General features: G+C 53.1%; 1 protein-coding gene and 1 pseudogene across 4 annotated transcripts in view; one reads left to right on the top strand and one right to left on the bottom strand.

Moving 5' to 3' along the window:
- The window catches only part of AXIN1 (axin 1), a 58,883-nt gene that overhangs the window by 7,707 nt on the left and 23,294 nt on the right, over nt 1–27,882 (bottom strand). For all 3 annotated transcript variants that reach the window (XM_081256144.1, XM_081256146.1, XM_081256145.1), the window contains exons 3-6: nt 13,127–13,267; nt 9,727–9,823; nt 4,943–5,080; nt 301–827 (exon numbers count right to left, since the gene is read on the bottom strand). In XM_081256144.1, the coding sequence (XP_081112270.1) occupies nt 301–827; nt 4,943–5,080; nt 9,727–9,823; nt 13,127–13,267 (903 nt within the window). The remainder of the gene's footprint in view (nt 1–300; nt 828–4,942; nt 5,081–9,726; nt 9,824–13,126; nt 13,268–27,882) is intronic.
- Nucleotides 26,174–26,784, top strand: LOC308628813 (small integral membrane protein 15-like; annotated as a pseudogene). Its single transcript has one exon. The product of its transcript is annotated as a small integral membrane protein 15-like (transcript).

Below are 27,882 nucleotides of genomic sequence, written 5' to 3'. Positions count from 1 at the left end.
GGAGCCAAGGTGGCGGCATCCAGGGCCTGGCCACCCTTCCTCACCCAGACACTGCTCTCCGAAACGGGTGCATCTGACCTGACCATGCTTCAAGGCTGGAGCTCCAGCGGCCAGTGTACCCAGGTGCCTGCTGTCTCTGTGGCTGACCCTGATTTAATGACTTTTAAAGGGGAATCCTGGATTGAAGGCTGAACAGAGGCCACAGGAGATACGGCCTCTCGCCTTGACCCCTTTTTCCTGGAGACACACACAGTCTCACTGACACAGATGCAGAAAGAGGGAACCGCTGCAAACACTCACCTGTAGGCCAGGCTGTCACTGGTGGTGGGGGCGGCGCCCATGCTCTCCACGTGGCTTCGGGGCTTGGCCGCGTGGCCGTGCAGCTCTGGGCCCCACGCGAAGCTGCTCTGGACCCGGCGGGAGGCCTCGGCCTCAGCAGGCTCCTTGGGCCTAGCTGAGCTATGGTGGCCGTGGTGGTGGCCGTGTCTGTGGAGGTGGAGGCCAGCTGTGTCCAGCTTTGCCCCCGACTTGGGCATGTGCTTTCCATGCCCGGGCACTGTGCCCCCTAGCGCCCCCATCTTGGGCATGTGCGCACTGTCCGGGGAGCGGTGGCCAGGCCCCGGTGACTGGCAGCCCGGTGTCCTCATGACTCGCTGCACATGCTCGTCCAGGATGCTCTCGGGGTTCTCCTCGTGTGCGTCCCGCAGCCCCACACAGCTCACGTCCGCGTAGCGGGGTGGGAAGTGGTGCCAGGCCGGGGCTGAAGGCAGCTTATGACTGGCCCCTGGGGGGCCAGAGGACACATCACCATCCTCACCTTCTTCCTCCTGTGAGGACAAGGCCATACGTTACCTCTTGGCACTGGCCGCACTGCAGAAACCTCACGCTTGGGGAGACAAATCACAAGCAAGCAAAGGCCAGGAGCCCCAAGCCCGGGATGAGCAGGTGAGGTGCTGGAGGGGCCGCCCGACCCAGAGCGGCCCCCAGAGCCCCTCCTGTCCCTGCTGAGTCCCAAGCAAGCGTGGCTGGGCTTTGGGCAGTCTGCGCGGCAAGAGGGTGCAGACGGATGGAGGCTGGGCTCACCACCCGAGTGTGGTGGGTACGTGGTGAGGAGGGGCACAATGCCAGTGCCGCGGAGACCACCGGGAATCCTGGCACTGGTTCTACTTTCTTTTATGCTTATCAATAAAAATTTTCTTTTTTTTTTTTCAGTTGAGTTTTCCTATTCTTCAATCTTACTGCCATATTTTCCATCATATTTTCAAAGGGAATGTTGCCCTTGTATAGAAGAGCTCTTGGTTTTTGCTTATCTTGTTATTGGTGTCTTAATAAATTCTGACATTAAACTAATAGAATTTCCTTTGACTCTCTGAGAATTACCATAACCACATCTATAAACATAAATATTCAATCACTTTAATTCCAGAAGATACTAGTCACATTTATTTTCTCGTCTTATTGATTTGTCCAAACCAGAATGCTGAGTATGTCTGGTCATAACTGAGAAAATGGGCGACTAAGCCACCCTGCACTTTAACACAAAAAACCTCTGGGAGTTCACAAAACTCACCACTGCAAAAGTACCTAAATGTCATTCGGACATGCCGTCAGCTGTGGGCACTGCAACTCAGGATGGAAAATGGTACTGAAGAGGACAGACAGGGAGAGAGGGATGGATGGAGGGGGAGCACACACCCTGTGGGCACAGATGGGAGCTGCCCTGGCAGAGCCTCAGACCCCTGGGCTCCTGCGCCCCATCCTGTGTCCCCATCCCGACCCCTGTGCTTTGCAGGGATGAAGGGCTGGGAGACTCCTCGCCAAGTCTTCCCCAGGGCACTGCAGTGTTGACACTATTCACCTAGGGCAGCAGGGAGCAAGAGGGAACCTCCAAATTCCTACGGATCTGACATCTAGTTTTTCTTAATAGCTCTGCATGTGCAGAAATTCAATTTTAGAGTTCTATAATATTGATATTATAGATTTACGTAACCATTCAGCTGCTAGTATTCGTTTTCTTTTTTTTTTTTTTTTTTGCGGTACGCAAGCCTCTCACTGCTGTGGCCTCTCCCGTTGCGGAGCACAGGCTCCGGACGCGCAGGCTCAGCGGCCATGGCTCACGGGCCCAGCTGCTCTGCGGCACGTGGGAATCCCCCGGACCAGGGCACGAACCCGTGTCCCCTGCATCGGCAGGTGGAATCCTAACCACTGCACCACCAGGGAAGCCCGTTTTATTTTGTTTTTATTTTCCAAGTTTTACAATGAAAATAAGTTATTAAAAAATCTGTAGTGGGACTTCCCTGGAGGTCCAGTGGTTAGGACTTGGCGCTTTCACTGCAGAATCCTGGGTTCAATCCCTGGTTGGGGAACTAAGATCCCACAAGCTGTGCAGCACAGCCAAAAATAAAAATACTGTAGTTATTCCTCTTAAATAAGGACTCTCTCACTTATAGCATGATTCATATAGCTTACAAAGTCACACAGAGTAAGAGACTCAAGACCACACTGCCAGCTGCTGGGCAGGGTGCGACACCCCTGGGGACCGAGGGATGCCTGTGGGAGCAGACCAATCGGAGCAGCCGTGTGCCTAAGAACGTGATCCTGAGGCCGGGCACCAATGGCCAACGGCCACTGCAAGTGGCAGCCTGCCTGAGCTTGAGGCCCTGTGCCCGCCGACCAGTTCCTGAACTGACACTAGACATTCGTTTGGACACTTTCTGTTAAATCAGAGAACACTGTTTGGTCCAGCCCCTCCCGTGAGAGCTCATGGGCTCCAGGCACAGTCACCAAGCGCCTGCCAGGGAGGCCACAAAGAGAAAGAGTCTCAGACTCAGACGTCAGAAAAGCACACTCAGTACCTAGAGCTGCAGCTGCCTGTAGGATGTCTCGCCCAGAATGCTGACCTGCCAGGACCACAAGCACACGCAGCCCCTGAGCCAAGACTGAAAACTTAACAGAACGATTACGAAAGCTCAAGTCCGCAATGAAAAGGTGGTGAATTCTCACTTTCTTAAACTTCTTTCATGGAATGTTACACACGTTATGTCCTAAGCACGTTGGTTTTAAGAGCTGTTAACAGCGACGTGCTCGGGGCTGCCTCACAGAGAGGTAGTGCCGTGGAAATGCTGCTGGCCGAGGAAGACGTGGCCTCGTCACACGCGTGACCCGGGGCCAAGCTCCTGCCGAAGCACCTGCACTCCACGGGAACTCTGATCTGTGTTTGTTTTTGTTGTTGTTGTTATTTTTTAACATCTTTATTGGAGTATAATTGCTTTACAATGGTGTGTTAGTTTCTGCTTTATAACAAAGTGAATCAGTTATACATACACATATGTTCCCGTATCTCTTCCCTCTTGCATCTCCCTCCCTCCCACCCTCCCTATCCCACCCCTCTAGGTGGTCACAAAGCACCGAGCTGATCTCCCTGTGCTATGCGGCTACTTCCCACAAGCTATATACCTTACGTTTGGTAGTGTATATATGTCCATGCCATTCTCTCACTTTGTCACAGCTTACCCTTCCCCTTCACCCGTGTTCGTTTTTTCAGAGCGGGGTCGCAGGAGGCGGAAACCATGCCCCTAACTGTCCCTTCAGCTCCTCCACAGGCCTCATGGCCTTAACGAGAGCAGCTCAGCCAACTCAACCCCTGACCCCAGCCCTGCTGGCCACTCCCTCCCAAGCAGTGAGACCAAGTCACGGGAGCCGGCAGGGTGGGTGCCTGTCGGGTGACCTCGGGGGCCACGCGAGGACAGCTGGTCAGCTCAGGGGAAGCCCTCAGGCCACACCTTCTCTGCTGTGAGGGCCGTGTGGTTGCCATGCGGGCGGAAGAGGAGAGCGAGGGCTGAGCAGCCTCCCTGAGGCTCCTCGCAGCACAGCCCTGCCCGCCAGCGTCTCACTCTCAGGGCTGCCTTCTGGTGCTGTGAGGGGTCCCAGGTTCTGACACGCTATGGGAAACCTGCCTGCTATCTCCCCACGGGGGAAGATGGGGGAGCCAGGCCCCCTGTTTCAGGGCTGGGCATCACTGGGAGCTCTGGAGCCGGGTGCAGGTGGAGGAGAGGGGACCGCCAGGTGTGACCACGTGCCAGGCCCCATGTCCACCCTGATGGCAGTGCCTCCAGACTGTTGTACACACGGCCCACCCGGGGAACGTGGAACTGAAACAGCAGGGCCCTCCCAAGGGTTCTGATGGGGTCCAGCGAGGGCTCAGGTCCTGTATATTAAATAGGAAGATCGGGTGGAGAAACAACTCCTTCAGGAAATGTCACATTTTTGAGTTTCAGGTATTGGGCAAAATATCGAGAAGAGAATAGATTTCTGCTCTAAGAGAAAAAGCAAAGGCCCGTGGGACACAGCACTGAGGCCCACGAAGTCCAGGGGGACTGGGCACAGAGAGGGCATGTGAGGGGCACGCCTGTCACCAGCACCTCTGCACGGAGGCCCTGAATGTGTGGAAACGAGTCTAGTAGAATGACACGCCCAGGGCAACAAAAGCAAGGTATCTCTGGCAGTTATGGGCAGAAAAGTATTAAAGCAAATAAATTACAAATATTATGAAACTTCTTAGCCTCCAAAGTTCCATCAAACAAGGCTGCAGGTCAGAAAACAAGACAAAACAGAGCCTGTGTCCAGACCTAAAAGCCACTCTACACTCGGAAGTGACAAGTGGGAGCCTCCTGCCCCTCCTGCCCATGTGAGGGCATCTCAGCTCCGCGTGGCAGGGAGGGCACTGAGCAGGATGCAGGCCAGGCCTGGGTCCAGGAGCAGGTGTCATGGGAGAGCTGCCCATAAGCCCCCAAGTCGGGGCGGAGCATGATCCAGCGGGGCGGGGAGGTGCTGGGGGGCCCTGGTGGGAGCAGCTCAGGGCCTGAAGGCCCCCTAAACTCTACTGAGTGTGGTCACACACCTCGGAGACCCGGCGTGGCGCCCTGCCATGGGACCCACTCACCATCCGGACGCGCTTCAACCGCTCCTCCAGCTTCTCCTCAGCCTCCCGCGTCCGCTGCACAGCCTCCAGGCGGTGGATGAGCTCTGCGGCAAACTTCTGGGGCTCCACACGGACTTCCTTTGGCATTCGGTACGTGCGCTGCAAGGAGACGCCGCTGGTGAGCCGTGCGTGCAGTGTGGAGCTGCTCCGCGCCCGGGTGGCCCTGCCACGCCGCAGGTGAGGAGAGAACATGGGGCCTGCATTTTATCCAAATGCAGAGACCATTTCTCCCCGACCCAGAGCTGACCCAGCAGTGAGAACGAGCAGACACCACCGCTTCCCGCCTCTCATGACCCTGGGTGGAGACACTGAGCAGGCCGGGAGCTGCGTCCCCGGGACAAAGGCCACCCCGGCGCCCTCAGCCCAGGGGCGCCTACCCCGAGAGCTTCTGGCCCGTCCCAGAGAAGCGCTTCTCGTGACTGCCCAGGCTGGGACCCAGGGCAGCTGGGGTCGTGGCAGAGGCGTGGCAGGAGAGCTACAGCTGCGAAGACCAGTGAGGACAGGACGAGCCCACGGGCCAGAAGGGCTGGCCGCTCCCTGCAGCGCCCGCCCTGCACACAAGGGGGCAGCAGTGCCCGGCACTCAGGTGTGCGTGGACCAGGCTCTGGGCTCTGATGTTGGGATGAGGGACACAAAACTTTGGGTACAGGAAAGAGTCAAGGGAGAGGTGGGATGACAGACGGCTCTTCCTTTCAGAGAACATAATTCCGCGATGCAGTTTACAACAATACACTGGATAGCTTTTTCTTTTGCGGGGGTGGGGAGTAGCTAGCTTTAATGTGAAATAATTTCAAATCCAAAACAATTGCAAGAAGAGTACGAAGAACTCCTGTGCACCCTCACCTGGACCCCAGCCCACTGCCACCTGCCACACTTGCTGTCACTTTCTCCCCTAGACACAGACACGCACACACTTTCCTGAGCCAGCAGAGAACACTCTGCACGGGTGATGCCTGCTAACTCCTATACACTTTAGAATGTATTTAACAAAAACCAAGGACAATCTTGTACCTAGCTACAGACCAATTATGAAAAAAAAAATCCTGATACAATATTCTTATCTAATCACAGATCTTATTCCAATTTCACCAGCTGTCCCAATAAACATCCTCTATAGCAAAACATGTTTTAAAAATCTAAGCCACTGAGGTCTAAGTGAGGGAGGGATGGGAGCGGCAGGAGTGCTGCATGAGGAGGCTGGTGAGGGGGAGGGGAGACCCAAGGGAGGGAGGGCCTGGAAGGGCCTGGCGACAGGGTGGCGCACAGGGGCCCTCTCTGACCTCTGGGTCGACAGTGGCTATGTAGAACCCTGGCGTCCAGACAGAAGCAGGCTAGGCGGGAAGCCGTGGGATAGGGGTGGGAGCCTGGGTGGAGCTGGTGCCCACACAGCCCTCCCACCAGGGGGCTCTGGACATGGTCTGGATCTGCACACCCATTCCTCATCTACAAGACAGGAGTGAGAACAGTTCCTGGTTCCTCAGAAATATGTAAAATTAGGGAAGAATGTCACATGAAGGGCTCAGAAACAAGCCACTGAGGCTGACGCTGACCACGACAGGCTCGAAGACGCCTGGACACAGGCCAATGCTTCAGAGGCGGAGAAGTTGGTGCCAAGGGCCAGGCAGTGCCCAACACCAGGCAGAGGTCTGTCCTGGAGCCAAGGAGGCCATGCCCAAGAAGGGCAGTCAGGGTGCCCAGCACTTCTAGAAGGTCCTGAGAGAAGGTGGGCGTGGATGATGAGCCCCAGACGACTGGGCGGTGGGACGGCCAAGAGGCCGGGCCCTGGAAGGAGTCCTCAAGAGCGGGCGTTGGGACAGACCATAGGGACCTGAGGGCAGCCCGGCCCCACCAAGCCGGCTGGTCAGAGGCCAGAGGCAGGAGAGCCGGGACAGGGAGCACTGAGCCAAGAGTGCTGTGACACCAGCACGACATCCAGATGGTGAGAGCGCACGGTTCTGACCGCACAAGAGCAGAAGGAAAAAGCTCTTGACGAGATCCAGCGAGTCCATTCTGGAAAACAGCCTCCAAGCTGTGCAGCTGTGACTCCGAAAATAGGAAAGCTGTCAGAAGTTACAATGATTATCAGATTCATGGAAGAACGGTAACCTCTCCAGCTTTGAAGAAATTAAAAAAAAACCACAAAGGAAAATATTTCAAGTAAATAAAAATGTGAAACTTCTGAGGAATTTAAAAGGCCAACAAAGAAAGAAGAGGCTCCTCCCTCAGCCTTAAGGATTCAGGACCAGACACTTCACACGTGGAGGGCCACAGGCTCCCCCACACGCTGGCAGCTCTCTCCCACGACACAGTCACCCACATGCGTCCCCTCCACTGGCCTCCCCAAACCCCCGTGCGTCTCGCAGCGAGGAGCACTGAACGCAGTAGACCCCCCGAAAAATGGCAACTCCCAAAAAAGACGTGCAACGGCAACAAGAGCCCTAGCTCCCTGGACCCACCTCCGCCCACCACCCAGCGTCCGGTCCGACAATCGAACAAATGTGCACGGGCTCCCGGGGCACCAGCCACAGAAGACACGTCGCTGGCGAACAGAGGCGCGAAGCAGCGTTCTCTTCCCGTTGGCGGCGAAGGCGTCCACGTGAGTCGTGGTAGATGAGGCTGAAGTCTCTTCACCTTGAACCTCAAACCACATCACTGAACAAAACTCGGCTGCACCTTCTGCCCCGAGCACATGGCCTGGCTGAGCACAGCTGCCAACGAGCCCCCGACTAGCCCTCGCCCTGGCAGGGACTCCGCTCCCCGCGTGCAGACAGCCACACCCCAGGGAGGACTCCCCCGACTGCAGGCCACTCGTGGTGTTTCTCCTCTCACCCCCAATTACCCGGCACGGCCGTTCTCTTAAATCTGGGCTCAAGGTGCAGGGCCAGGAAACAGAGACCCTCAGGATGCAGGATTGCCCGCCAAGGGCCTTCTGGGACCCAAGGGCACCGCTGTTCTGATTCTGGAAGCTGCTCGGGGGGCACATGGGCTCTGGGCCACCCTGTCCTCTCCGCCCCTCTCAGTGCTGCACGCAGACAACCCGCCCCCGTGCTACTCCGGCTCTTTCTGTAGGTTTTGTCTAACACTTTGTTTAATTTTTCAAAGTAAAAAATTTTTATTTTGGAAAAAATCTTAAACTTGCAGACAAGCTGCAAGAACACCCCGAAGAACGTTTTTTCTGGATCTGACAGAAGACGGCGTGCTTCCTACACGCAGGGACGCTCCCACACGAGCACCTCCCGCCCCGCCCCGCCTCCCTGGGCTCACCCTGGAGGGTGCGGTGGCCTCAGCTGGGTCCACGTGGGATTTTCATGACCCTGTGACCTATGAGACTTAAAGAGCAGTTCTTGTGCAGGACGGCCCTCGGCTCAGGCTACGTCCTCGCAGGGGTAGCTCTGACGTCCTGTCGCGGACGCAGGAGCCCAGGCAGGTCCTTTCACAAAGCAGCTTTCTCCCCCGGGAGTATGTGGTCTGTGAGGGACGATGCTGACACCCTGCTCCTCAACGGGCTCGACCGCCCCGTCACGTCAGCATCCACGCACAGACCCCACTCCACGGCACTGACTGTGACCCCTTCCATGTCCCGTCGCACCCCTATTTTCTGGGACACAAGATGCTGGGCACCTCCTCTGTGCCCCTGCCCAGCCTGGTCCAAAGAGCAGAGAGGACACGTGTGGCCACGGCCTCGGCTCAGGCCCAGGCTGCTCCAGACACGAGCCAGCTCAGCGCTCCCCAGGAGGCTGCCCACAGGCAGGCACACGCATGCGCACACCCGTACATGTACACACACACGTGCACACACAGCCCTCATAGCGTCTTCCACTTGTCCCTAAGCAGACACCATCGGTGCCTGGTTCAGGCGCATCTGTGCCAAGGAGTAGCTGGGAGGTGACAAAATGCCCTCTTCTCAACCATATCACTTTTCTTATTTGGACATTAAAGCATCTACAGAAAAGTGAAAAGACTCTAACCAAGGAATCCTGATGGAGGGCAGATGTGTGCAACAATCCTGAGACGCATCTGCTTTCCCTGCACAGAAACCGCCAGGAAGACACGAGTCACTGTGGGTGCACCAACGCGACGAGACCACATCTTCCCTGCAAGGTCTTTCCCACTCCAAGTCAACGCGTCCAAACGAGGACAGCTAATCCCTCCCATCATCAGCAAAGGAACTCTCTGCCCAGCCCCACCCTGCACTGGGCTCTCTGAGGGTCCCCAGTGCCCACGATCAGGAGGACCACTATCACCTTGTTATTTTTATCCAAGAGGTGAAGTTGAGGCAGCTTTCAAGTCAGGATGCCCCACAGTTCAGCCACAGGCGGCCGATGCCCTGTTTCATCCCGAACAAAGCAGTGCTCATGGGTGCTCAGGACGGGGGCACTGCCACGCTGTCCCACAGAGCTGCCGGCCGCCAGTCTGGCCAGGCCTGGGCATCGAGCCAGTGACAGGCTCCGAGCGGTTCTCCCACCTCCAGGAGAAGCACCTCACTTAACACGATGGGAAAGGCTGTGAGGAGGGCAGTCCCTGCTCATCTGTACCGACTGTGCGGGCGCTGCCCCCTCCAGCCACAGGGCGAGAATGCCTGTGACCGTGTGCCGTGCCTGGACCTGAGCTGAGCTCCTAGGAAGCCAGGCCAGTGCCACAGCAGCCTGGTCAGAGGGGAGAGAACGGGTGGGCACGGATCCAGGAGGGCAGGTGAGCCCCAAACTTGGAGACGGGGAGGGCGAGGGCTGTGCAGACGAACTTACAGGAATGTGAGGTAGAGGCACGCGCCCGTTGACCTGGACGCTCTCCTGCATCTCCCGGCGGTGCTGCTTCCGGATCCTGTAAGGCGGGACTCCATCCCTGTCCAGGAGAGAGAGACAGTCCAGCATGAGCACAAATAGAACGGCTCAACCAAATTCAGCTGAGCAGGCTTTATCTAGAGCAGGGCCAGCACAGCCTATTTTTCTGAGGTGTGATGGGCTAGGAATGACTTTTACATTTTTAAAGCAGAGGAGGAACATGGGACAGAGACTATTCGTGATCCTTTATGGAAAATGTGTGCTGACCCCTGCTTTACTGCCCAGGCAGGATATGGTGTGCCTACCTGGAAGGGGTGCTCTAAATGAACTGGAAACATTGGAGGGCTGCAAAATGGGTGGCCAAGACAATCTAGATACCGTTGAAAGAGATTTCCAAGGTTCCTATATTCTGCTTTCTTCCAAGGTAAATTGGTAATGCAGTGTAATCTCTCTGTCAAATGCTCAAATTAGTTTCCTTGATGTAAATTTTAGTTATAAACCCTTTTGAAGATTAAGATAAAAATAAAAATTAAATTACATACTGTTGGGACTTCCCTGGTGGTGCAGTGGATAAGACTCCACACTCCCAATGCAGGGGGTCTGGGTTTGATCCCTGGTCAGGGAGCTAGTTTGCACATGCATGCCGCAACTAACAGTTCACATGCCACAACTAAGGAGACCATGTGCCGCAACTAAGGAGTCCTGGAGCTGCAAGGAGTCCACCTGCTGCAACTAACACCTGGAGCAACCAAATACATAAATTTTTTTTAAATTACATACTGTCTTTAAAATAACGAAGCACTTATTCAAGAGAAGTAGCAGATCCAACACACGGCTCACTGCACACGTGCTGCCCCTTAAGAACTCGGCAGCTCTCTCCTGCCATTTGAAAGCTACTCCGGGGAGCACAGTGGCCAACAGGAGCCTTCTCTGGTCCCCGCTTCTGTCTCTGAAGGACTCTGCGGCGTGCTGCCACCTCCAACAGCTCGAAGAGATGGCCCTCCCAATCGTCTGCTACTGAAAGACTCTGGCCTCCCAGTTGTCCGGCAGGTGCAGTGAACATCTGTGCCAGCGACCCTAGCCCCCTGCATCCTGCTCAAGCACTGCCCACAGGGTAAGTACTGCCAGAGCAGTGCTGTTTTCACTGGACACCAGGATGTGAACACGCAGCCATGACAATTCTGATCTCACTGCATCGACTGCTGGAGCGCCTAGCGAAGGCGCCAAGCACACAGCACTCGGTGTGTCCTGGCCCCATCCCGGGCAGACACACAACCACAGCTCTGTGGCTTTGCGGGCAGGCAGGGCTGCACCCCAGGCTGGGTGGAAAGGGTGCACTTAGGTTCAGAGCAGGGCAGAGAGAGGCTGTGCTGTGCCCGGGTGTCCCTGGCTGTCAGGGTCCCAGGCGGTGCCACAGTGCAGATGGCTCAGCAGTCCAGCGGGGCCAGGCTGCTCCAGGGGACAGGCATCAGTGAAGAAGAGCGTCAAGTACATCTGAACGCCCTCACACGTCCCAGGGCTTGTTCAGGTGTCCCAAGCCACCAACTTGTCTGTCTCTCATGTACTCTGACAGGGCACCTAAAATCCATATGCTTCTGAGGATCAGGCACCATCCTCAGAATCTATGCCCAAAGTCAATGGACTAGGAAGCACTTCACCAGGTGGAGGCGACCCTGAGTTGCCATCAGAAATAATTTAGATGAAACACACGATCCTATTTTCTGCCTCATATACATTCAAATATCTGCCACAATTTTACATTCCTAATTCTCGACTATGCCTACATTTCTGAGTCTCAGTGTAAACCAAGATGAAGAGAACATCAGGGAAAAACATATTTTAAAATTTTTAGATCTTCCCTTTAGCAAACACATGTCCTTTTCTTGGAGAGAATTAAGAGACTAATGGTCATTGCAGTAACTGAGTCCTGGGGAAGAGGAAAACAGATCTCGTGCTGTCAGCTGCTCCCGGGGCTCTGAAGGGCTGCAGTTCGTTGGAACCCTTTTATGTGATACTTTATATTCATTGAAGGTAGTGTTTGAAACCCCAGTAATTTCAAATAAGTTGTTAAAAACATGTCAGCATTTTATATTAAAGATTCAAGACAAAGGAGAAGGTAATGATGAATGAGAAGTGCCCCACAGAGGCTCAACCTGACGGGATGACGCCTCCACCGTGTGGTCACCAAAGGGGAAAAGAAAGGGTGCCAGACGCACACAGCACGGGGCTGCAGGAACCTGCTCAGAGACCCGTCCCGTCAGCGGCCTGACCCCCCATCCCGTCCAGCGGGATGCAGCGTGGAAAGCAGCACAAAGACACAGGCAGCACAAAGCACATACCGAGAAAACGGCCCACAGAGCAAGACCTCAACGTGGAAAGGCCTGCTCACGTACAAAGACGAGCTCGGCAGCCTTTTCCTCTTTATTTAAACCTATCTGACCTCTAGACCCTAGCTAGGGCGGGGGCAGAGTCCCCATGACCCGCTGAGAGCAGCCAGGGCCACAACCCCACGTGCTCTCGTGGGGACAGGACACCTGCGGATGCGGCCACGGGCCCACACCTGCTGGCTTCACAGCCAAAGGCTGCCTCCCACCCTGGGCCTGGGCCTGGCCAGAACCTTCCCCTCGGTGGCGGTCAGATGGCAAACGGCATATGACTGAAAGCCGGGCGAGCCTGACACTCATGGATGGTGGAGTCAGGGCCCCACGTGACCCAAGCAGGCAGACAAGCAACACCCTGATGTGACATGGGCATGTCTGACACAATCAAACTTCTGACGCACGCCTGGGTCCCCAAAGTCACCTGCTGAACCAAAGAGAAAGGTATCAGAAACAAGCACTTTCCCCCAAGGGAGGGTTTTCCCTGGAGAGGACGATGAAGGAAGCTGTCACCATCAAGTGACACAGAGGCTCAATGTGGCTCCTGTGGCCCCTGGTGGCCATCCCTGAGCTGTCGGGCACAGGGGGCCAGTACAGAACCACGCTGAGGGGACGACAAGCACTGCTGAGCGGGTGAGACGGCTTCCAGATTAAAGGAGCATGAGCGCAGAGCAGGATGGACTGGAGACGCCCTTGGGGATGGCCCGCCTTGGCCGCGCCTCCAACATGAATACCAGAGAGACCCAGAACCTGGGGCGCCAGCCCAGGCAGCTCTGAGGCTTTCCCTCTTCCAAAGGTTCCAGCAGCCTCGGCCTGCTGGGAAGCAACTACAACAAACCTTGGCTCCAGTTTGCTTGAGGATTGCTAGTGACACTCCCTGCAATGCAGATGCACTGACACCCCACTGGTGAGGGCCCCAAAACAGCTTCTGGGGAGATGGGCCTGGCTGCCCCTTAGGGGCTGCTCTCCCAGGCAGGGGCACTTACACGCTGCTGTCGGTGAGGGACAGGCTGTCAGCATCGCTGGACAGGCTCTGCTGCTCACTGTCGTTGGCGCTGGTGGCTGGGGCGAGGGCATAGCCAGAGTTGACGTAGTAGGGGTTGACAGGCTCCCGCCAGGATCCATACCTGCCAACAAAGAAGCACGTTAGCAGCTGCCGGACAATGTCCTCGTGCATTAATCCACATTTTCAGAATCATCTGATATCCCAATATGTCAACTACAGACGCCAACGATTCAGAAGACGGAGCAGAAAGGGCTGGCGTCTCCACCCTGCCTCCCACCCCGCTGTCCTTCTCAGGGAGATGGGCATCTCCCACATCTCCCCTCCACATGAGGCAGACGTGTAAGTGAGCACACGGAGCATCATCTGGGTTGGCATTTCCATGCACATAACTGGAAACGGGGCACGGCTGCTCTGCTCTCCCTGCTCCTACAGAGCGCTGCCCGCAGACTCGCTCATCAGCCGTAAAGCCACCCGACCCTGCGGGCACAGCCGCAGCACCGGTGCCACGGCCCCCTCAAGAGGGTCACGGAGTGGGCCAGGACTCCCGTGCACTGAGAACTGCCACAGGACGGATGAGGGGGATGGCGGGTGAAGGGACCTGTGGGTTTAACAGTGGCTGTCTCGCTGCCCCCCCTACCCCGGGGCACTTCCTCCCAGGAGCAGTCCAGCACTCCCTGGGTGGGACCCAACACCACTTGTCACGTGAATAGCCAGAAACTGACACCTGGGTTTAGTCTGCATTTCCCTGGTTGGTGGTCAGGCTGGAGGTTTGGGTGTCACTTAAATTCCCTCCTCTTTAAATTACCTGTTCATAGCTCTGTCCATTTTCTATTAGACTGTTTGTGAGTTTCTTAGTGATTTACAGATGCCTTTAAATATTCTTACTATTAACCTCTGGTTATATACGGGAAAAATATTTTCTCCCTAAATGTCACTTTTTTTTTTTTTTTTTTTGCGGTATGCGGGCCTCTCACTGTTGTGGCCTCTCCCGTTGCGGAGCACAGGCTCCGGACGCGCAGGCTCAGCGGCCATGGCTCACGGGCCCAGCCGCTCCGCGGCATGTGGGCTCTTCCCAGACTGGGGCACGAACCCGTGTCCCCTGCATCGGCAGGCGGACTCTCAACCACTGCGCCACCAGGGAAGCCCTAAATGTCACTTTTTAACATTGTTTATGTTGATCTTGATATTACAAAAGTTTTTTATTTCTGTGAAATCAGATTTACCAATCTTTCACTTTATAGACTTTTCTGTATCTTACATAGGCCAGCTTTCCTCATTCAAAGATTACAAATATATTCTTCTGTTTTTCCTCAAATGTTTCAATAGTTGTTTTTTTTTAATTTAGATCTCTACCTGAAATATGTGTGTGTAAAATCTACCTACTCCCTTGCATCAAAATGGAGAGCCAGCCGTTAGCATTAAGTACTGCACAATCCACCTTGTTCTGAATACTTTCACACCTAACTCCCCAAACACATGCATCGATTTCTGGAGTCTATCCTGCTCTGCTCATCCCACGATGGCCCTACCGGCCCTTCGCTGCTGCTCTCCACACTGCCTCCTCTTCCCAGAGCCTCCCTGGAAGCAACGCTGGTCAGTCCCCGCGGGTTGCGAGGGCTACGACGTGCTGGGGGCCCATCGAGCCCGTGCAAACGCCCCTGGCTCCAGCCTCGCTCTGGTCAGGGCGCTCGTGAACGGCAGCTGCGCTGACTCCAGGGACATGGTAGGAGTCACCTCGTCCCCTGGACTTGTGTCCTCGATGAGGGAGGGGAAGGGACCACAACACTTCTAAGTTGACGGAGCCTCACGTGGACGCCCACCACCGGAAGAACAGAACCTCTGGAAGCCCTGGTTTGTGCTGTGCACACACTCAGGAAAAGGCACTTTAACGAGACGGCAGGACCAGGCACCTTTCCGTCCTGGACACCTGTCATGCAGCACACGTGGGCCAGGCCGGGCAGCGCAGCTGGAGAGGCGCGGCCCACCTCCCCAGGGGCCACAAGCACAAACAGTGCAGCCACGGCACCCCACCTGTTCTGCCACTGAGGCCACAGCAGTGGATGGTGATGTGGCACACAACTCGCCCGCCAGCTCAGGATCAGGTGCTCATCATCCCCACACCGCAGAGGGACACTGCAGAGGGTCAGTCACCACGCACCAGGGTCCTTCTGACCCACCCAAGGCAGCCTGAGGGCATCCCTGGAGCCCACTAACATGTTCTGGCCAAATGAGGGCAGCGGCAGCACCATAGAGGCTTATGGGAAGGGATGGGGACACGTTCACAGACGGGGACCCGCACCTGGTCCTACGTTTACGCTGACACGGAGCAGACGTCTGCAACATCATGCTCTTTCTCAGGGACACTGCTATTCCTCTGGTTCTTTAAAAACAAAACTGCCAATACTGTCACCATTAACAGCCACTGTACTGGAACTCAGATCACAGGGAGCGCTAAGCTGCTCTTCAGTGTCCCCGTCACATCGTGGCCAGCACCCCGCACACCCACGAGGGCAGGACCAAGCCTGCGACGCCAACGCACCAGGGCCGTCTGCTCCCTCCTCTGACAGGTCCCAGGCACGTCTTTCACGCGTATAGAAAAACCAGCTTTGAGGCGATAAGCAGGAAAAACATGGATCCTTTCCACGGCCTCCAGTACAGAGCAAACCCCACTATGTACACAGCTCCCAGTGCAGAACAAAGGGAAGCAAAGGGCTGTTGAGAGAGAACAGAACGGAGTGAGACCAGCGAGGTGCTGACCGTGGACAGGAAGGCTGGCTCTCAGGACAGAGGCGCTGCAGGCTGCCGCGCGACAGAGGATGTTCTGGGAAATGTCACTCGGGGGACGCTGGGCTGCTCCCCACAAGACGGCCAGGAACCAGAACCCAGATGCGGCATCCAGGGAAACCTCCAAGCTCTCTGTAGTTTCCAGTCCTCAGAATAAAAGCCCGCCGGGGACCGTCCGGCATCCCCGTCACCTGCTCTCTGGGGTTGCTGCTGGCAGGATTTTGCTTTCCATCCTTTCACACTCAACCCTCCTAGATCCTTTTACTTTTGTGTGTCCTTTGTAAGCTGCTAGCCTTTTCAAGTTCCAGTTTGACCATTTTTCCTTTTAATTGCTTCCTTTGGTCCTGTTGCATTCAGTGTGGTTACAGAGAGTGGATCCACCATCTCATTGTTTGCTTTCTGTTTGTCACAGCTGTTCTATCTTCTTTTGTTCTTTCTTGCCTTCTTTTGGAATATTTTTTATTTTCCATCTCCTCCCTCTAACAAAGTAAGCCTTTTACTATTCTTTCAGTGGTTCCTTTAGAGATTATAATAGGTACCCTTGATGCATCAAGGTCCAATTAATTGCATTTTACCTGTTCCCAGGCAACACATGGTCAGAATTAACTCCACTAGGGACAGTCCAGTGGCTAAGACTCTGAGCTTCCACTGCAGGGGGCACGGGTTTGATCCCTGGTCAGGGGACTAAGATCCCGCATGCCCCCCCAAAATAATTAACTCCACTCACCTCCCACACACACTCATGTGCTGTTGTTATCCTGGATTTTAGTTCAGTGTAATGTCTTAAATCCCACAAGACATCATCAGTATTACTTTATCCCGCCAGCAGTCACCCAGAGTCACCCACATACTTGCCCTTTCCTTCCTGTATTGGGTGTTTCCACCTAAGAGCATTTTCTTTCTGCCTGAAGAACACCCTTAAGTATGTCTGTCCTTTAGTAAAGGGGCTGCGGCTGACAACTTGGTGTTTTTTGTTCTGAAACTGTCTTAATTCCCCCTTTATTCCTAAAGGGTATTTTTACTGGGTTGGAATTCTGGTTGGTAATCATTTTCTGTTTCTAGGGAACTTTGTAAGCTTTTGGTGGGAATGTAAAATGGTACAGTCTCTGTGGAACACAGTGTGGCAGTTCCTAAACATTAAAAGAGTCACCATATGATTCAGCAATTTCCCTTCTTTGCATATAGCCAAAGGAACTGAAAGCAGGGTCTTAAGAGACGTCTGAACACCCAGGCACTTTGAAGTGTCACTCGTCATCATTGACCTCTCCACCTCCCGCAGCTCCTGGGAAGGTGAGGTGGTGCTGGCCCCACCCACCCACCCTGTTGCTGCCCCCCTGCCACACCCGCCCCAGGCAGGCTCTCCTCCAGGCCCAGCGCCTGAGGCCAGAGTGCCACATCAACCCACACCTGGGATGCACAGCGAACAGACACGCCACAGACCAAAAACAGCAGGCAGCGCAACCCTGACATGGAGGTTGAGCTCGGACCCCGTCCACTGTCCCAGGAGTGGCCTATAGAGCTATTCCTATGTTCCAAGATGCAGGCCACAGCCACACACTGACTGTCGTGTCTTCAGCCACCTTCAACCTGGCTCCTAGTCTACCTCCTTCCCGAAGTGACATTCTCAAGAGCCTGGGCCAGTCGTTCCACAGAATGTCTCACGTGAGATCTGTGTCTAACATTTCTGGCAGAACGTCACAGAAGCGATGCTGTATCACCTCAAGGAAAACCATGGGACTTCCCTGGTGGTGCAGTGGTTAAGAATCTGCCTGCCAATGCAGGGGACACGGGTTCGATCCCTGATCCAGGAAGATCCCACATGCCGAGGAGCAACTAAGCCCTTGCGCCGCAACTACTGAAGCCTGTGTGCCTAGAGCTCGTGCTCCACAACGAGAAGCCACCGCAATGAGAGAAGCCTGCGCACTGCAACAAAGAGTAGCCCCCGCTCGCTGCAACTAGAGAACGCCCGTACACAGCAATGAAGACCCAACGCAGCCAAAAATAAAAATAAATAAAATAAAATAAATTTATAAGAAAAGAAAAAAAGAGAAACACCATGCTGGTTGGTCCCAATATTGGTGGCAAACCCAGTGCCTGCCAAGTGTTTCCACTCTAAATTTATTACTTTTCCTTTGTAATTAAGAGGTAATTTGTGGCAGAGATGCTTTGAGATTATATACAAATCCTGTTCACACCCATCACTTGATCTGTATTTATCAGTTGGCGTCCTATGTACCCGAGTGGATTTTTATTTTATCCAGTGGATTATAATCCATTCCTTCCAGCTCTGCTCTTCCCAGAGCCCAGAGTCTGAGAACACTCCCCCAGTCCCAGCCCCAGCCCTGACAGATTTCCACCAAGGAGGTATCCGTAAACCTCCTTACCTGGATCCCCAAGGCTTCCTCCTCTGCATTTTTTATCACATTGTCTTGTATTCTTGAGTGCCTGATTATTTTTCATTCAGTACCTGGTTATTCTGGATGGGAAGCCAGACACTGTGTGAAAATCTTTCTAAACTGGCCGCCTGGGATGATGCTTTCTTCCCCAGAGCGTATGCATTTTACCCTAGCCTGTGGCTGGGGCACTAGGAATCCAGCCACCTTAATCCACAGTCAGAAACTGAGAGAGTCCGGGCTGGGCTGCAGGCTCTCAGAGGGTGGGGGCGGAATTCCGACCCACGTGTAGGGCACCTTCCTCCCAGGCAGGCCCCAGCCCCCTGGAGCCCAAGGACCAGCCACACTTTCCAGACTGTCTCCCTGGGCTCCCTTCTCTGATGGGGCTGCCATTCCTTCCTGCTTGGTTAGCTCTCCAAAGGCGTCAATCTGATTAAAAAGAAAACCAGTTCCCAGCGTTTCTAGCTATTCTCAGCAGTTTGCCCTGAACTGTGTGGTTGCCCAATACTAGAAGTGTGATTCCTCCATTTATGGGAGACCTCCTACCCCCTGGAAATCCTCTGGATGAAAGAGGATTCCTAACTTGCACCACTCCCAGGAGGAAAGTCGGTCAGACCTCTCTGCTGGCCCCACCACCTGCAGCCCGGCCTGAGTGCTCACCCCACACAGCCCCGCAGAGCCCAGCGGGTGAGGCCTCATGGAATCACTTCGTCACCTTGGTCAGCAGAAGTCTTATGATTTTTTACTCAGAAATTCAGGCACATACTGCATTATGCTTCACGTTATGCTCCTGCTTGTTCTGGCATAAAAGTAATGCCTTAAGTGGCTTACCAAGTCCGCTGAGCATTCCAGAAACACACTCAGGTTCCTGTCCTGCAGCAGCTTCACACGCTCAATTTGAGAAGCAACGCTTCTGGTTGCCACGGCGAGACAGTCCCTGTGCCGCTCGCCTTCACGTCTGGCTGGAGGAAACGCCGGAGACCAGATACTCCACTCCCTGACTCTCTCCTAAGCAAGGTGGGAGGTCTCTGAGGGGCCAAATAAGGTGCAGTTTGCTTTTTTTAATGTTGTAATTTGGCCACATACAAGTGTAGTCGCCTCAAGTACCTCCTAGAATTTTACTTGTGATTCTACTGGCCCCTAAAATCCAAAATCTGCCTGTGGGCCACTGGTCCTTGCTAGTCACTGGGCCTTGGCCCACACGGAGTTGCTAACTGTGGTGTGCGATGCCCATCTCTCCTCCAGCAGGTGGCAGCTTAGGAATGGCGCCTGGCACGCGATGCATTCACTTGCCGACGTGGGGACATGGCTCAGCTACAACCTGAGGTTAAGCAGGAAAGGCGCTTGCCTCCGTGCCAGGTGCCACTGGGAACACAGCCAACGAAACAGTGTGGCACAGGGCAGGGATGTGAACAATGATTAAGGTCATTTCAGACAAAGAAAATAAACAGAGACCAGAGGAAAGACGGAGCCTACGTGGCTTCCCCGACTGGTCAGACATGAGGCCCACTCAATAGTGGGCCTCAGCACAGCCCTGGGAGCCCTCCTGGCCCCCATACCCGGCACCCTGCCACCCACTTCCTGACTCTGGATGCTGGAGTCGTTTCCGACCGTGGCAGCCTCGTGTCTCAACCCACAATCCTTCTGCTCAGTGCCACACGTGCTGGAACTGGCAGGGCCCAACCCCCAGAAGTCACACCCATCTTCACCCAACACCTACTCCTCACTGAGCTCAAGCCTCACCATGTCCCAGGCCCGCATGCGGGGGGGCTGGCCTGGGCACTGTGGGGGGGTCTCTGCTCACACGGAGGTGTTGGGAACGCACCACTGCACACTGTTCACAGAGGCCTGCAGTGGGAGCTGTTGGGTGGGAGGTTTGCCACGTGGCCAGAATCACTACCCCAAAGGGACAGCAAGTCCACTCCTGAGAGCACTTCCTCCATCAAGACCTTTAACTGATTAAAGGTCACACCTTCTGGATGAAACAAACCATCCCAAATGTGACCAGCATACCACCTGCTGAAACAGCATATCTATATCCATGCACACACTCGTGGTCCTCGGCATTAAGGAAAACGCGCTTTGCTCCTGCCCACGGGGAGGCAGGTGGTGGCGCGGCCACCTGGTCTTTAAGGCAAACGTGCACTGCTTCCTCGGCCCTGCACCCCTCGCCATGCTCACCCCGCTCCATCTCTGCACGTGCAGCCCCGCAGCACCTGGGAGCTCAAAACCCTCCGGGCCATGGAAACCCTCCGGGCCTGGCCACTTCAGGGTCTGAGGCCAGGAGGCCTAGAAGGGCAGACGTGTGATGGAGGGAGGGGACTGCCGCGCTGCCCAGGGTCCCAGCCCTGCCCATGCCACTCTCTTCCCTGAAGAGACCATCCACCGTGCATGCATCGGTTACCATGGGAACCGCAGCACAGGTCCTCAGTGAGCAGAGACCGAAGCCCACTCGTACCTTGGCCCTTCCTCCCGGGCAGGTCTAGGCCCTCCACCTGCCTCTCCCCAGCCCAAAGGCCACAGCTGCCACGTATCTTAATTCCTACACTGCAGTGTCTCCAATAGTGCTACGTAATTCATCCAGACTCCGCAGTTGTTTCCAACTGAAGGGCTGGTCAGAAGACCCTGACTCTGGAAATAGGAATCCCGCCTTCCTCTGTTTAGGGGAGCAGAGGGAGCAGTGCTGCTTCCTTCTCTGGGGTCTCCATCAACTCTTCAAGGTGCAAGAAAATCCAGAAACCTCTTGTCTCAAGGTCTGGCCCACGCTCACCCCCTCACTCACAGACATGGCGTGAGGAGAGCTGCGGCTCGGGCTAGGCCCTGGTGAGCTCGCCCCGCCTGCCGGACCCACCTGCCCGTCGTCAGCAGGAACCGGCCCCACTCCGCCTTTGGCTGGCTCTGTGACCACACCTGGCTTCCACACCTGTAAACCGAGGAGAGCAGACCCAGAATGAGCCCCACAGGCCCACGCACATTGCTAAGCGGGAGCGGGCGGCCTCGTCCTATGAGCAGGAGGGCAGAGTCCTGCTGCCCTGGAAAAGCATCAGGAGAGGTGGGCTCTGGTTCCTGTTCTCTGTTTTTAAACCCACAGAAAATAGTATAGTTACGGAATTCATGGGCAGGAACCACAACGATGCTGAATGAGTGTAAGAGAACACAGCTGACCTTCCCCACACTGCTTCTGACAGAGGGCTTTTCTCTCTCTAAGCAAACGCGAGGATTTAACTTTCAGAATACATAATTCATTTGTATATTCAAACATAAGAAAGGTTAAAGGTACACCCCTGTGAGCAGGGGGGTTTATCATCCCCATTTCAGAGGATGAGGGGAGCTGCCATCTGGTCTGCTCGGCCGGCCTGCAGGAACACGGACGCTGCGTCCCCTGTGCTCCTAAAACCCTGGGTCCCTGAAAGAAGGCACATGATGTCTTGCACACAATTACAGAGCGCAGTGTGAGGGCTTCCGACACGCGTCCACCCTGTGCGGCCGCCACCGTGACAGAGAGGATGAGTGCGTCCACCCCCCCAGTTTCCTTGTGCCCCTTCCGATCCCCTGTCCAGCCCCACCCCCACCCATCACTGTGTTCTCTAGAATCTCACACAGGAGCACACGCCCCCTCTCGTTTGCTCCGGCTGGCACATGGATCCTGCAGTCCACCCACGTCGGCCCTCTCATGCCGGAGTGCTGCCTGAGGATTGGGGTGCTGCAGTGCGCCCTCCACCGCCCGGCAAACGCTCTCCTCTGGGGCTGCACGGCTCCACAGCGGGCCAAGGCCAGCGCCCACCCTTCACTGCACCAGCTCCAGCGGCAGGGAGTGCAGTCTATAGAATCACGTGGGGGGAGGGCACCCAGACCAGAGCTCTCTCCTCTCCACCCTCAGGGAGCCCAGCACTGAGGGAGGAGCTCCCACTCAGACCCCAATAGACATGCGGGGCTTGCCCGGCGTCCGACCCCACCCGTCAGAAGGAAGGCAGACAGGGCGGCTCCCGAACAAGGCCACTTGACCCCAAAGCTCATCTTCTCATATTACAGCGCCCTCGAAACCACAGAAAAACGACGAAGACAAAGGCACAGATGGCAAGGACACTTCATCATTTCACTTGTAAGTCCAACTTTTTTTTCCCACGCCACGTGGCTCACGGGATCTTAGTTCCCGGACCAGGGATCGAACCCGGGCCTTTGGCAGTGACAGCCAATGTCTTAACCACTGGAGCGCCAGGGCCCAATCTGTCCTCACCACCACTTACCAGCTACTAACCTTGCGCAGGTTCCTCCTCCCAACAAGGGTCGCCTCTTTGAAAGGAGTCCAAGCATCCTACAGAACAGTACAAACAAGGCGATGCCGAGGGCCAGACTATGCAGAAGGCCCTCAACTCAGACGGGTCCCCACGCTGTCCTGCACGGTGCCCCACACAAGGAACAGGACAAGGCTGTGTGGTAAAGGCTGCAGGTCACAGTCAAATCCCACAATTCCACCTAACTTCCTGTACAATGCTTAACAAAGCATATTCAAGGCTCTGAAGTCAGAAGAACATCATACTCAAGGGAGGCCAAGCACTCCTGACTTGAAAGATTCACAGAGAAGAAAGCTGGGGTGGGGGGGTCCACCTGTTATAATTTCCTCTTTGCCACAAATCTTTTATGTAGCTATGCCACGCAAACCAGTAACTCTTTATAATAACTGTTGAAAATTCACATTGTGGGTGAGGTGGATTATGGAGCCCATCTTCCCAGGGAAGATTACACATGTGTCGAGAAGACTCCGGAGGGATCCACATAGAACAGTGCTACCTGTGAGCAGTGGGGTATCAGATCGTTTTTCATTTATCTGTATTTTTCAATTTTCCTGCACCAAATATATTTCTTATATAACTTTGATAATAACATGTCCCTGGAAGTTTATTGCTGCAGAGCAGTTGTTGGTATCTATGGAACAAGATATATGAAGACCACTTTGAAAATTATAAAGCGCTATACAGAAGTCACATCTGGAACTTGCCAACGAGAGCTCAAACATGGTGACAACCAAACCAGAAACCCCGTTCCTCTCTGCTTAGTGTAAACACTGCAAATTTAAGTCAGCTTTTCTCTGCTCACAACCGGTTTCTCAAATGTCAGCAGAAATCTCTTCAGGACCTGGACTTACACAAATGTTTCACATCAGATTTTTAAGTTACATGGATTTGATGAAGAGAAAGTTTATGTGGTAGTGTTTAAAAAGTGGAACAAAAAATGTTTCACAGGGGCTTCCCTGGTGGCACAGTGGTTGAGAGCCCGCCTGCCGATGCAGGGGACACGGGTTCGTGTCCCGGTCTGGAAAGATCCCACATGCCGCAGAGTGGCTAGGCCCATGAGCCATGGCCACTGAGCCTGCGCGTCCGGAGCCTGTGCTCCGCAACGGGAGAGGCCACAACAGCGAGAGGCCCGCGTACGGCAAAAAAAAAAAAAAAAAATGTTTCACAGAATCTGCCACCATGATTTTTAATAAATCATTCTCGTTTCAATGATGGGGGTCAGCCTGCATCCAGCACTACCCTCACCTGGAGACTTCAGCCCCTCCCTCCAGCTTTGACCACTCAAAAACAAGCTCCAAGGAACTTACCAGGTCCAAAGAAGTGCCAATCACGCTTCACACACTCACAGTCACAATAAACATTCAGAAGTGGCAACTCCCAACAAATTGAAGGCAATTCAGAGTAATTTACAGAGATGCTATCTATGCCTGCCCCCTGAGGTCTTTCAAACTGAGCCAGAGACTCTAGACATGGGTCCTTGCTGATTTCAAAGCAGCAGATCCCATGGCAGACCCATCACCTCTTTAACACAGGTCTGAATCAGTTGTCAGTCAATAACCTGAAGCGAGGCGGGAGGCTGCGGGCTGCAAACCCGAGATCCCACAGAATTCTGCTAAGGAGACAAGTTCTTGGGGCTGAAGCTACAAGACCAAATCGGTGACTTTCAAAACGTGGCTTATTAAAAATTTAAAAACATCCACTTATGAATCTAGTAGCCAAAGTCAAAACTCTGTTCATATAACAGTATGATTTGTTCCCTCGAAGTAATTCAGAAATCAGAAACTCCAAGCCTCGAGTCACCCTTTTCACCTTGTAACATCACCACGTAATCCTCAACCCTTCTCTAAGCTAACAGGACACCCGTGTCTGCTTTCCTTGACGCAGCACACAGAAGTCTGTCCAGAAAGTGAAAACCTGAGGGAGAAACACAGATTCTTCGGGTACTTTGCTTTTATAAGAGTTATTTGATTTTTCTGCTTATGAAGCTTTCTTTCACAATGTTTCAAAAGGATTTTCTTTTTAAAGGATGTTCACTGTATCCAAATGAACTTACCCTGACCACCTTATGAGAAAGCCCAACTAGGTAAGATACATCCACTGTTTCCGTATGTATATAGAGTGGACCCTGTGAAAACAAAAGTCCTGGGCTGCTCTTATTTGCCAGTCTTTGTTCACCATGGAATGTTTATCTTTATATTATCTCCAGCACAACTGCAGGTGGCACCACAAAACTTTACATTCCAAAGCGAACGGAATTTCAAAGAACCAAGGGGCAAGTCTGACATTCCTTCAATGCTAGGATGGGCAAAAGCATTCTCTGTCACTGGCCTAACCCGGGCTCAGGCTGCCACCTCAGGGCACAGTGCCAGGCCTCATCGGGCCCCTTCAACACTGCAGTTTCCACGCCTGTGGCCCTCGGAGGCTGCCTTGAGGGTGGAGCACAGCCACATGGCTGGGAACCCGAGACCAGCAGAGGACGGGAACCCCCAGTGAGGGCGGGAGGGCTCCAGCACAGGTACACCTGCGAGCCTGTTTTCCACCCCCAGCAACAGTGCTGGCGACGTGGGCTCAAAAGTGGGCCTGCTGCAGAGCGAATGCTGAGCACAGCACCTCATGCTATGGCAGGTGCATGTGTCCTGTGCACACACGGTATGCGGGGCTGAACCCGTCTGGCATTTGTGCTGGGTAACGCTCTATCCACCAGAGCCCTGAGTCTGTTTCTCACTCAGGCCAGTTCGTTACGTTCACACTCTTCCCCAACAGTGAACCTGGCCACTAATCCACCCAGCCACCTTTGTCACATGGGGAACAGGGCAACAACACTCAGATGGATAAAAGCAATACAAATCCAAACAAAAGAAAACTCTAAATTTGTTTACAGTGATTAGTAAATTCATTTTACACCTGAAAAACGAATACATATGCAATAGGTCTAGAGTTTATACTCAATGTATACCACATTCTGTGTGATGGACCTAATTTTTTAGGTCACGTCCATTTCTCAAAAGAAAATTCCTACTTTAAAATGTATTAAGCATTAAAAATATAAGAATATGTTCATATTAATTTCTATATGTTTACAAAGATGCTTTGGAAGGACACACAATTATTCAGATTATTTACCTTTAGACAGTAGTGAGAGGGTGAATGGGGTGGGTGTCTGGACCTTGAAGAACGTTTGAGTTGTATAACCCATGGAGCATTTACTCTGATTTCCACTGATTTCCGCAAGGCAGGACAGCCTCTCTGCCAGAGGCAGCTTAAGGTAGGTCCAGAGAAACAGGGATGCCTATCAGGACTCGTCTCTTCACAGATTTTTCTGACTTTTAAAGCCACACAACAGAACTACCTAATATAAGCGTTCATCTAAATCAAGCTCTAAGTAAACAGCTGATGTATAAAATAAAGTGAGCCTTGGATTTTGGTGTGCAAGGTGGACTTGCTTGCTGCACACCTTCACCACCTGCAAGGACAATTAGAAAAACAGAGAGTTGGGAGTGGGGGTCTGAGCCCACCGTCCCAGGCGCGATGTAGGGGAGGCTGGTGGCAGCCACTGCCGCGGTTTTGCCCCCGTGCCCAGTGGAGGCAGCCACCGCGCCAACCGCCCAAGTATATAGAATTTAAGCATTCTCTCAGAAGTGTATGGTAGAGCTAAAGAAGACAACCAGCCAAGGGTCATCTGAAATTGTGATTGGCTAATAATCCCAGGACAAAATTAGAGATCACTACTCAAGCATAAGGCCTCTACAAAGATGTTTGATATAAAGGCTTGGGCTGAGTATGTTGTGGAATGGGCTGCAAAGGACCCATATGGCTTCCTTACAACAGTTATTTTGGCCCTAGCTCCATGGTTTCTAGCAAGTGCTGTACTGTCTTAGAAATTGGCCAAGATGATTGAGGCCAGGGAAAAGGAGCAAAAGAAGAAACAAAAACGTCAAGAAGATACTGCAAAAGCTAAAGGACTAAAAGATGATTGAAAGAATGAACAGGCTCTGCAACCAGAGGAAAATTGTCTGGAAAATTATGCAGCTTTGCAAGGACCCATTAACGTTGCTTTTCAGATCTTATGATAGTATTACTTAGTAAACTAAGTCTGAGCATATGGAAGAATCATGTTAGTTCTCACCTGTACTGTAGCAACTTTCAGGCTTCGGTGTAGAAGTCTGTTGACAGTTACTGTAAATTGGCATTTATTATGCTACAAATTCTTTATAACTGACTTAGTCATTTGCCTTTTTGCAGCATATGTACTAAAATGAAAACATCCTGTGGAGAAAAATGGCTTTAGATTATGGACTCTATTCAAATAATGGCTTAAAATGGGGTCTTGTTCTGGACAAAGGAGATTAAGAATATAAAAATCAGAATTGTCTGGCGGTGAAAAGTGTGCTTTGGCTTAAAAGAGATACAGTGTATTAATCACATCTTTTCTCATTATTACTTATTTCTTGGAATAGAATCATTTCTGGCTTCCTCAAAGCAAAATAATGTTATTCAATGACTACTTCTATTTTCTGTATTTTTCTCATTTTAGCTTTTGAGATACTGGTAATTACCAGACATTCTGCATTTGTTAAAATCTAATTTTATAAAGAATTCTCGTATTATCTTGACTATGTAGAATACCACTTACTAGATATAACAATTTTTGTACATATGAACACTGCCATTTTCTTAGCGATGACTTGAATAACACTATGATTTAAAGCTTGGAGTAAAACTGCCAAGCCTTGTAGTACTGTGGAACCAGTTAATTCTCACTTGTGCTAAGTAGAAATGTGAAGTACTTAAAATGTCTTATCAAATAATTTGCTGATTATATAATACCACTTTTGTTTTCTATTCCATTCTTTTAATTCATGTGGTAGTGATGTCCTTTACTTTTTTTTTCTTTTTTTTTTTTTTTTTTTTGCGGTACGCGGGCCTCTCACTGTTGCGGCCTCTCCCGTTGCGGAGCACAGGCTCCGGACGCGCAGGCTCAGCAGCCATGGCTCACGGGCCCAGCCGCTCCGCGGCATGTGGGATCTTCCTGGACCGGGGCACAAACCCATGTCCCCTGCATCGGCAGGTGGACTCTCAACCACTGCGCCACCAGGGAAGCCCCTTAAGGAACTTTTAAAGAGTAACAGTTAAGTCACATTTCATAAATGGTAAAGAAAGGCTTAACAGTTGGAAAATTTTTGTTTATCATAGTATTAATTGGGTGAAAAAGATGTAAATTATGTCAAAATGAGAACGTGTTATAATTAGAAATAAAGGGCTGA

Source organism: Mesoplodon bidens (assembly GCF_964165515.1).
Source record: "Mesoplodon bidens genome assembly, chromosome: 15".
Lineage (NCBI taxonomy): Eukaryota > Metazoa > Chordata > Mammalia > Artiodactyla > Ziphiidae > Mesoplodon > Mesoplodon bidens.
The sequence above is the reverse complement of the archived record's forward strand: the minus strand, read 5'-3'. Positions and strand labels throughout refer to the sequence as shown.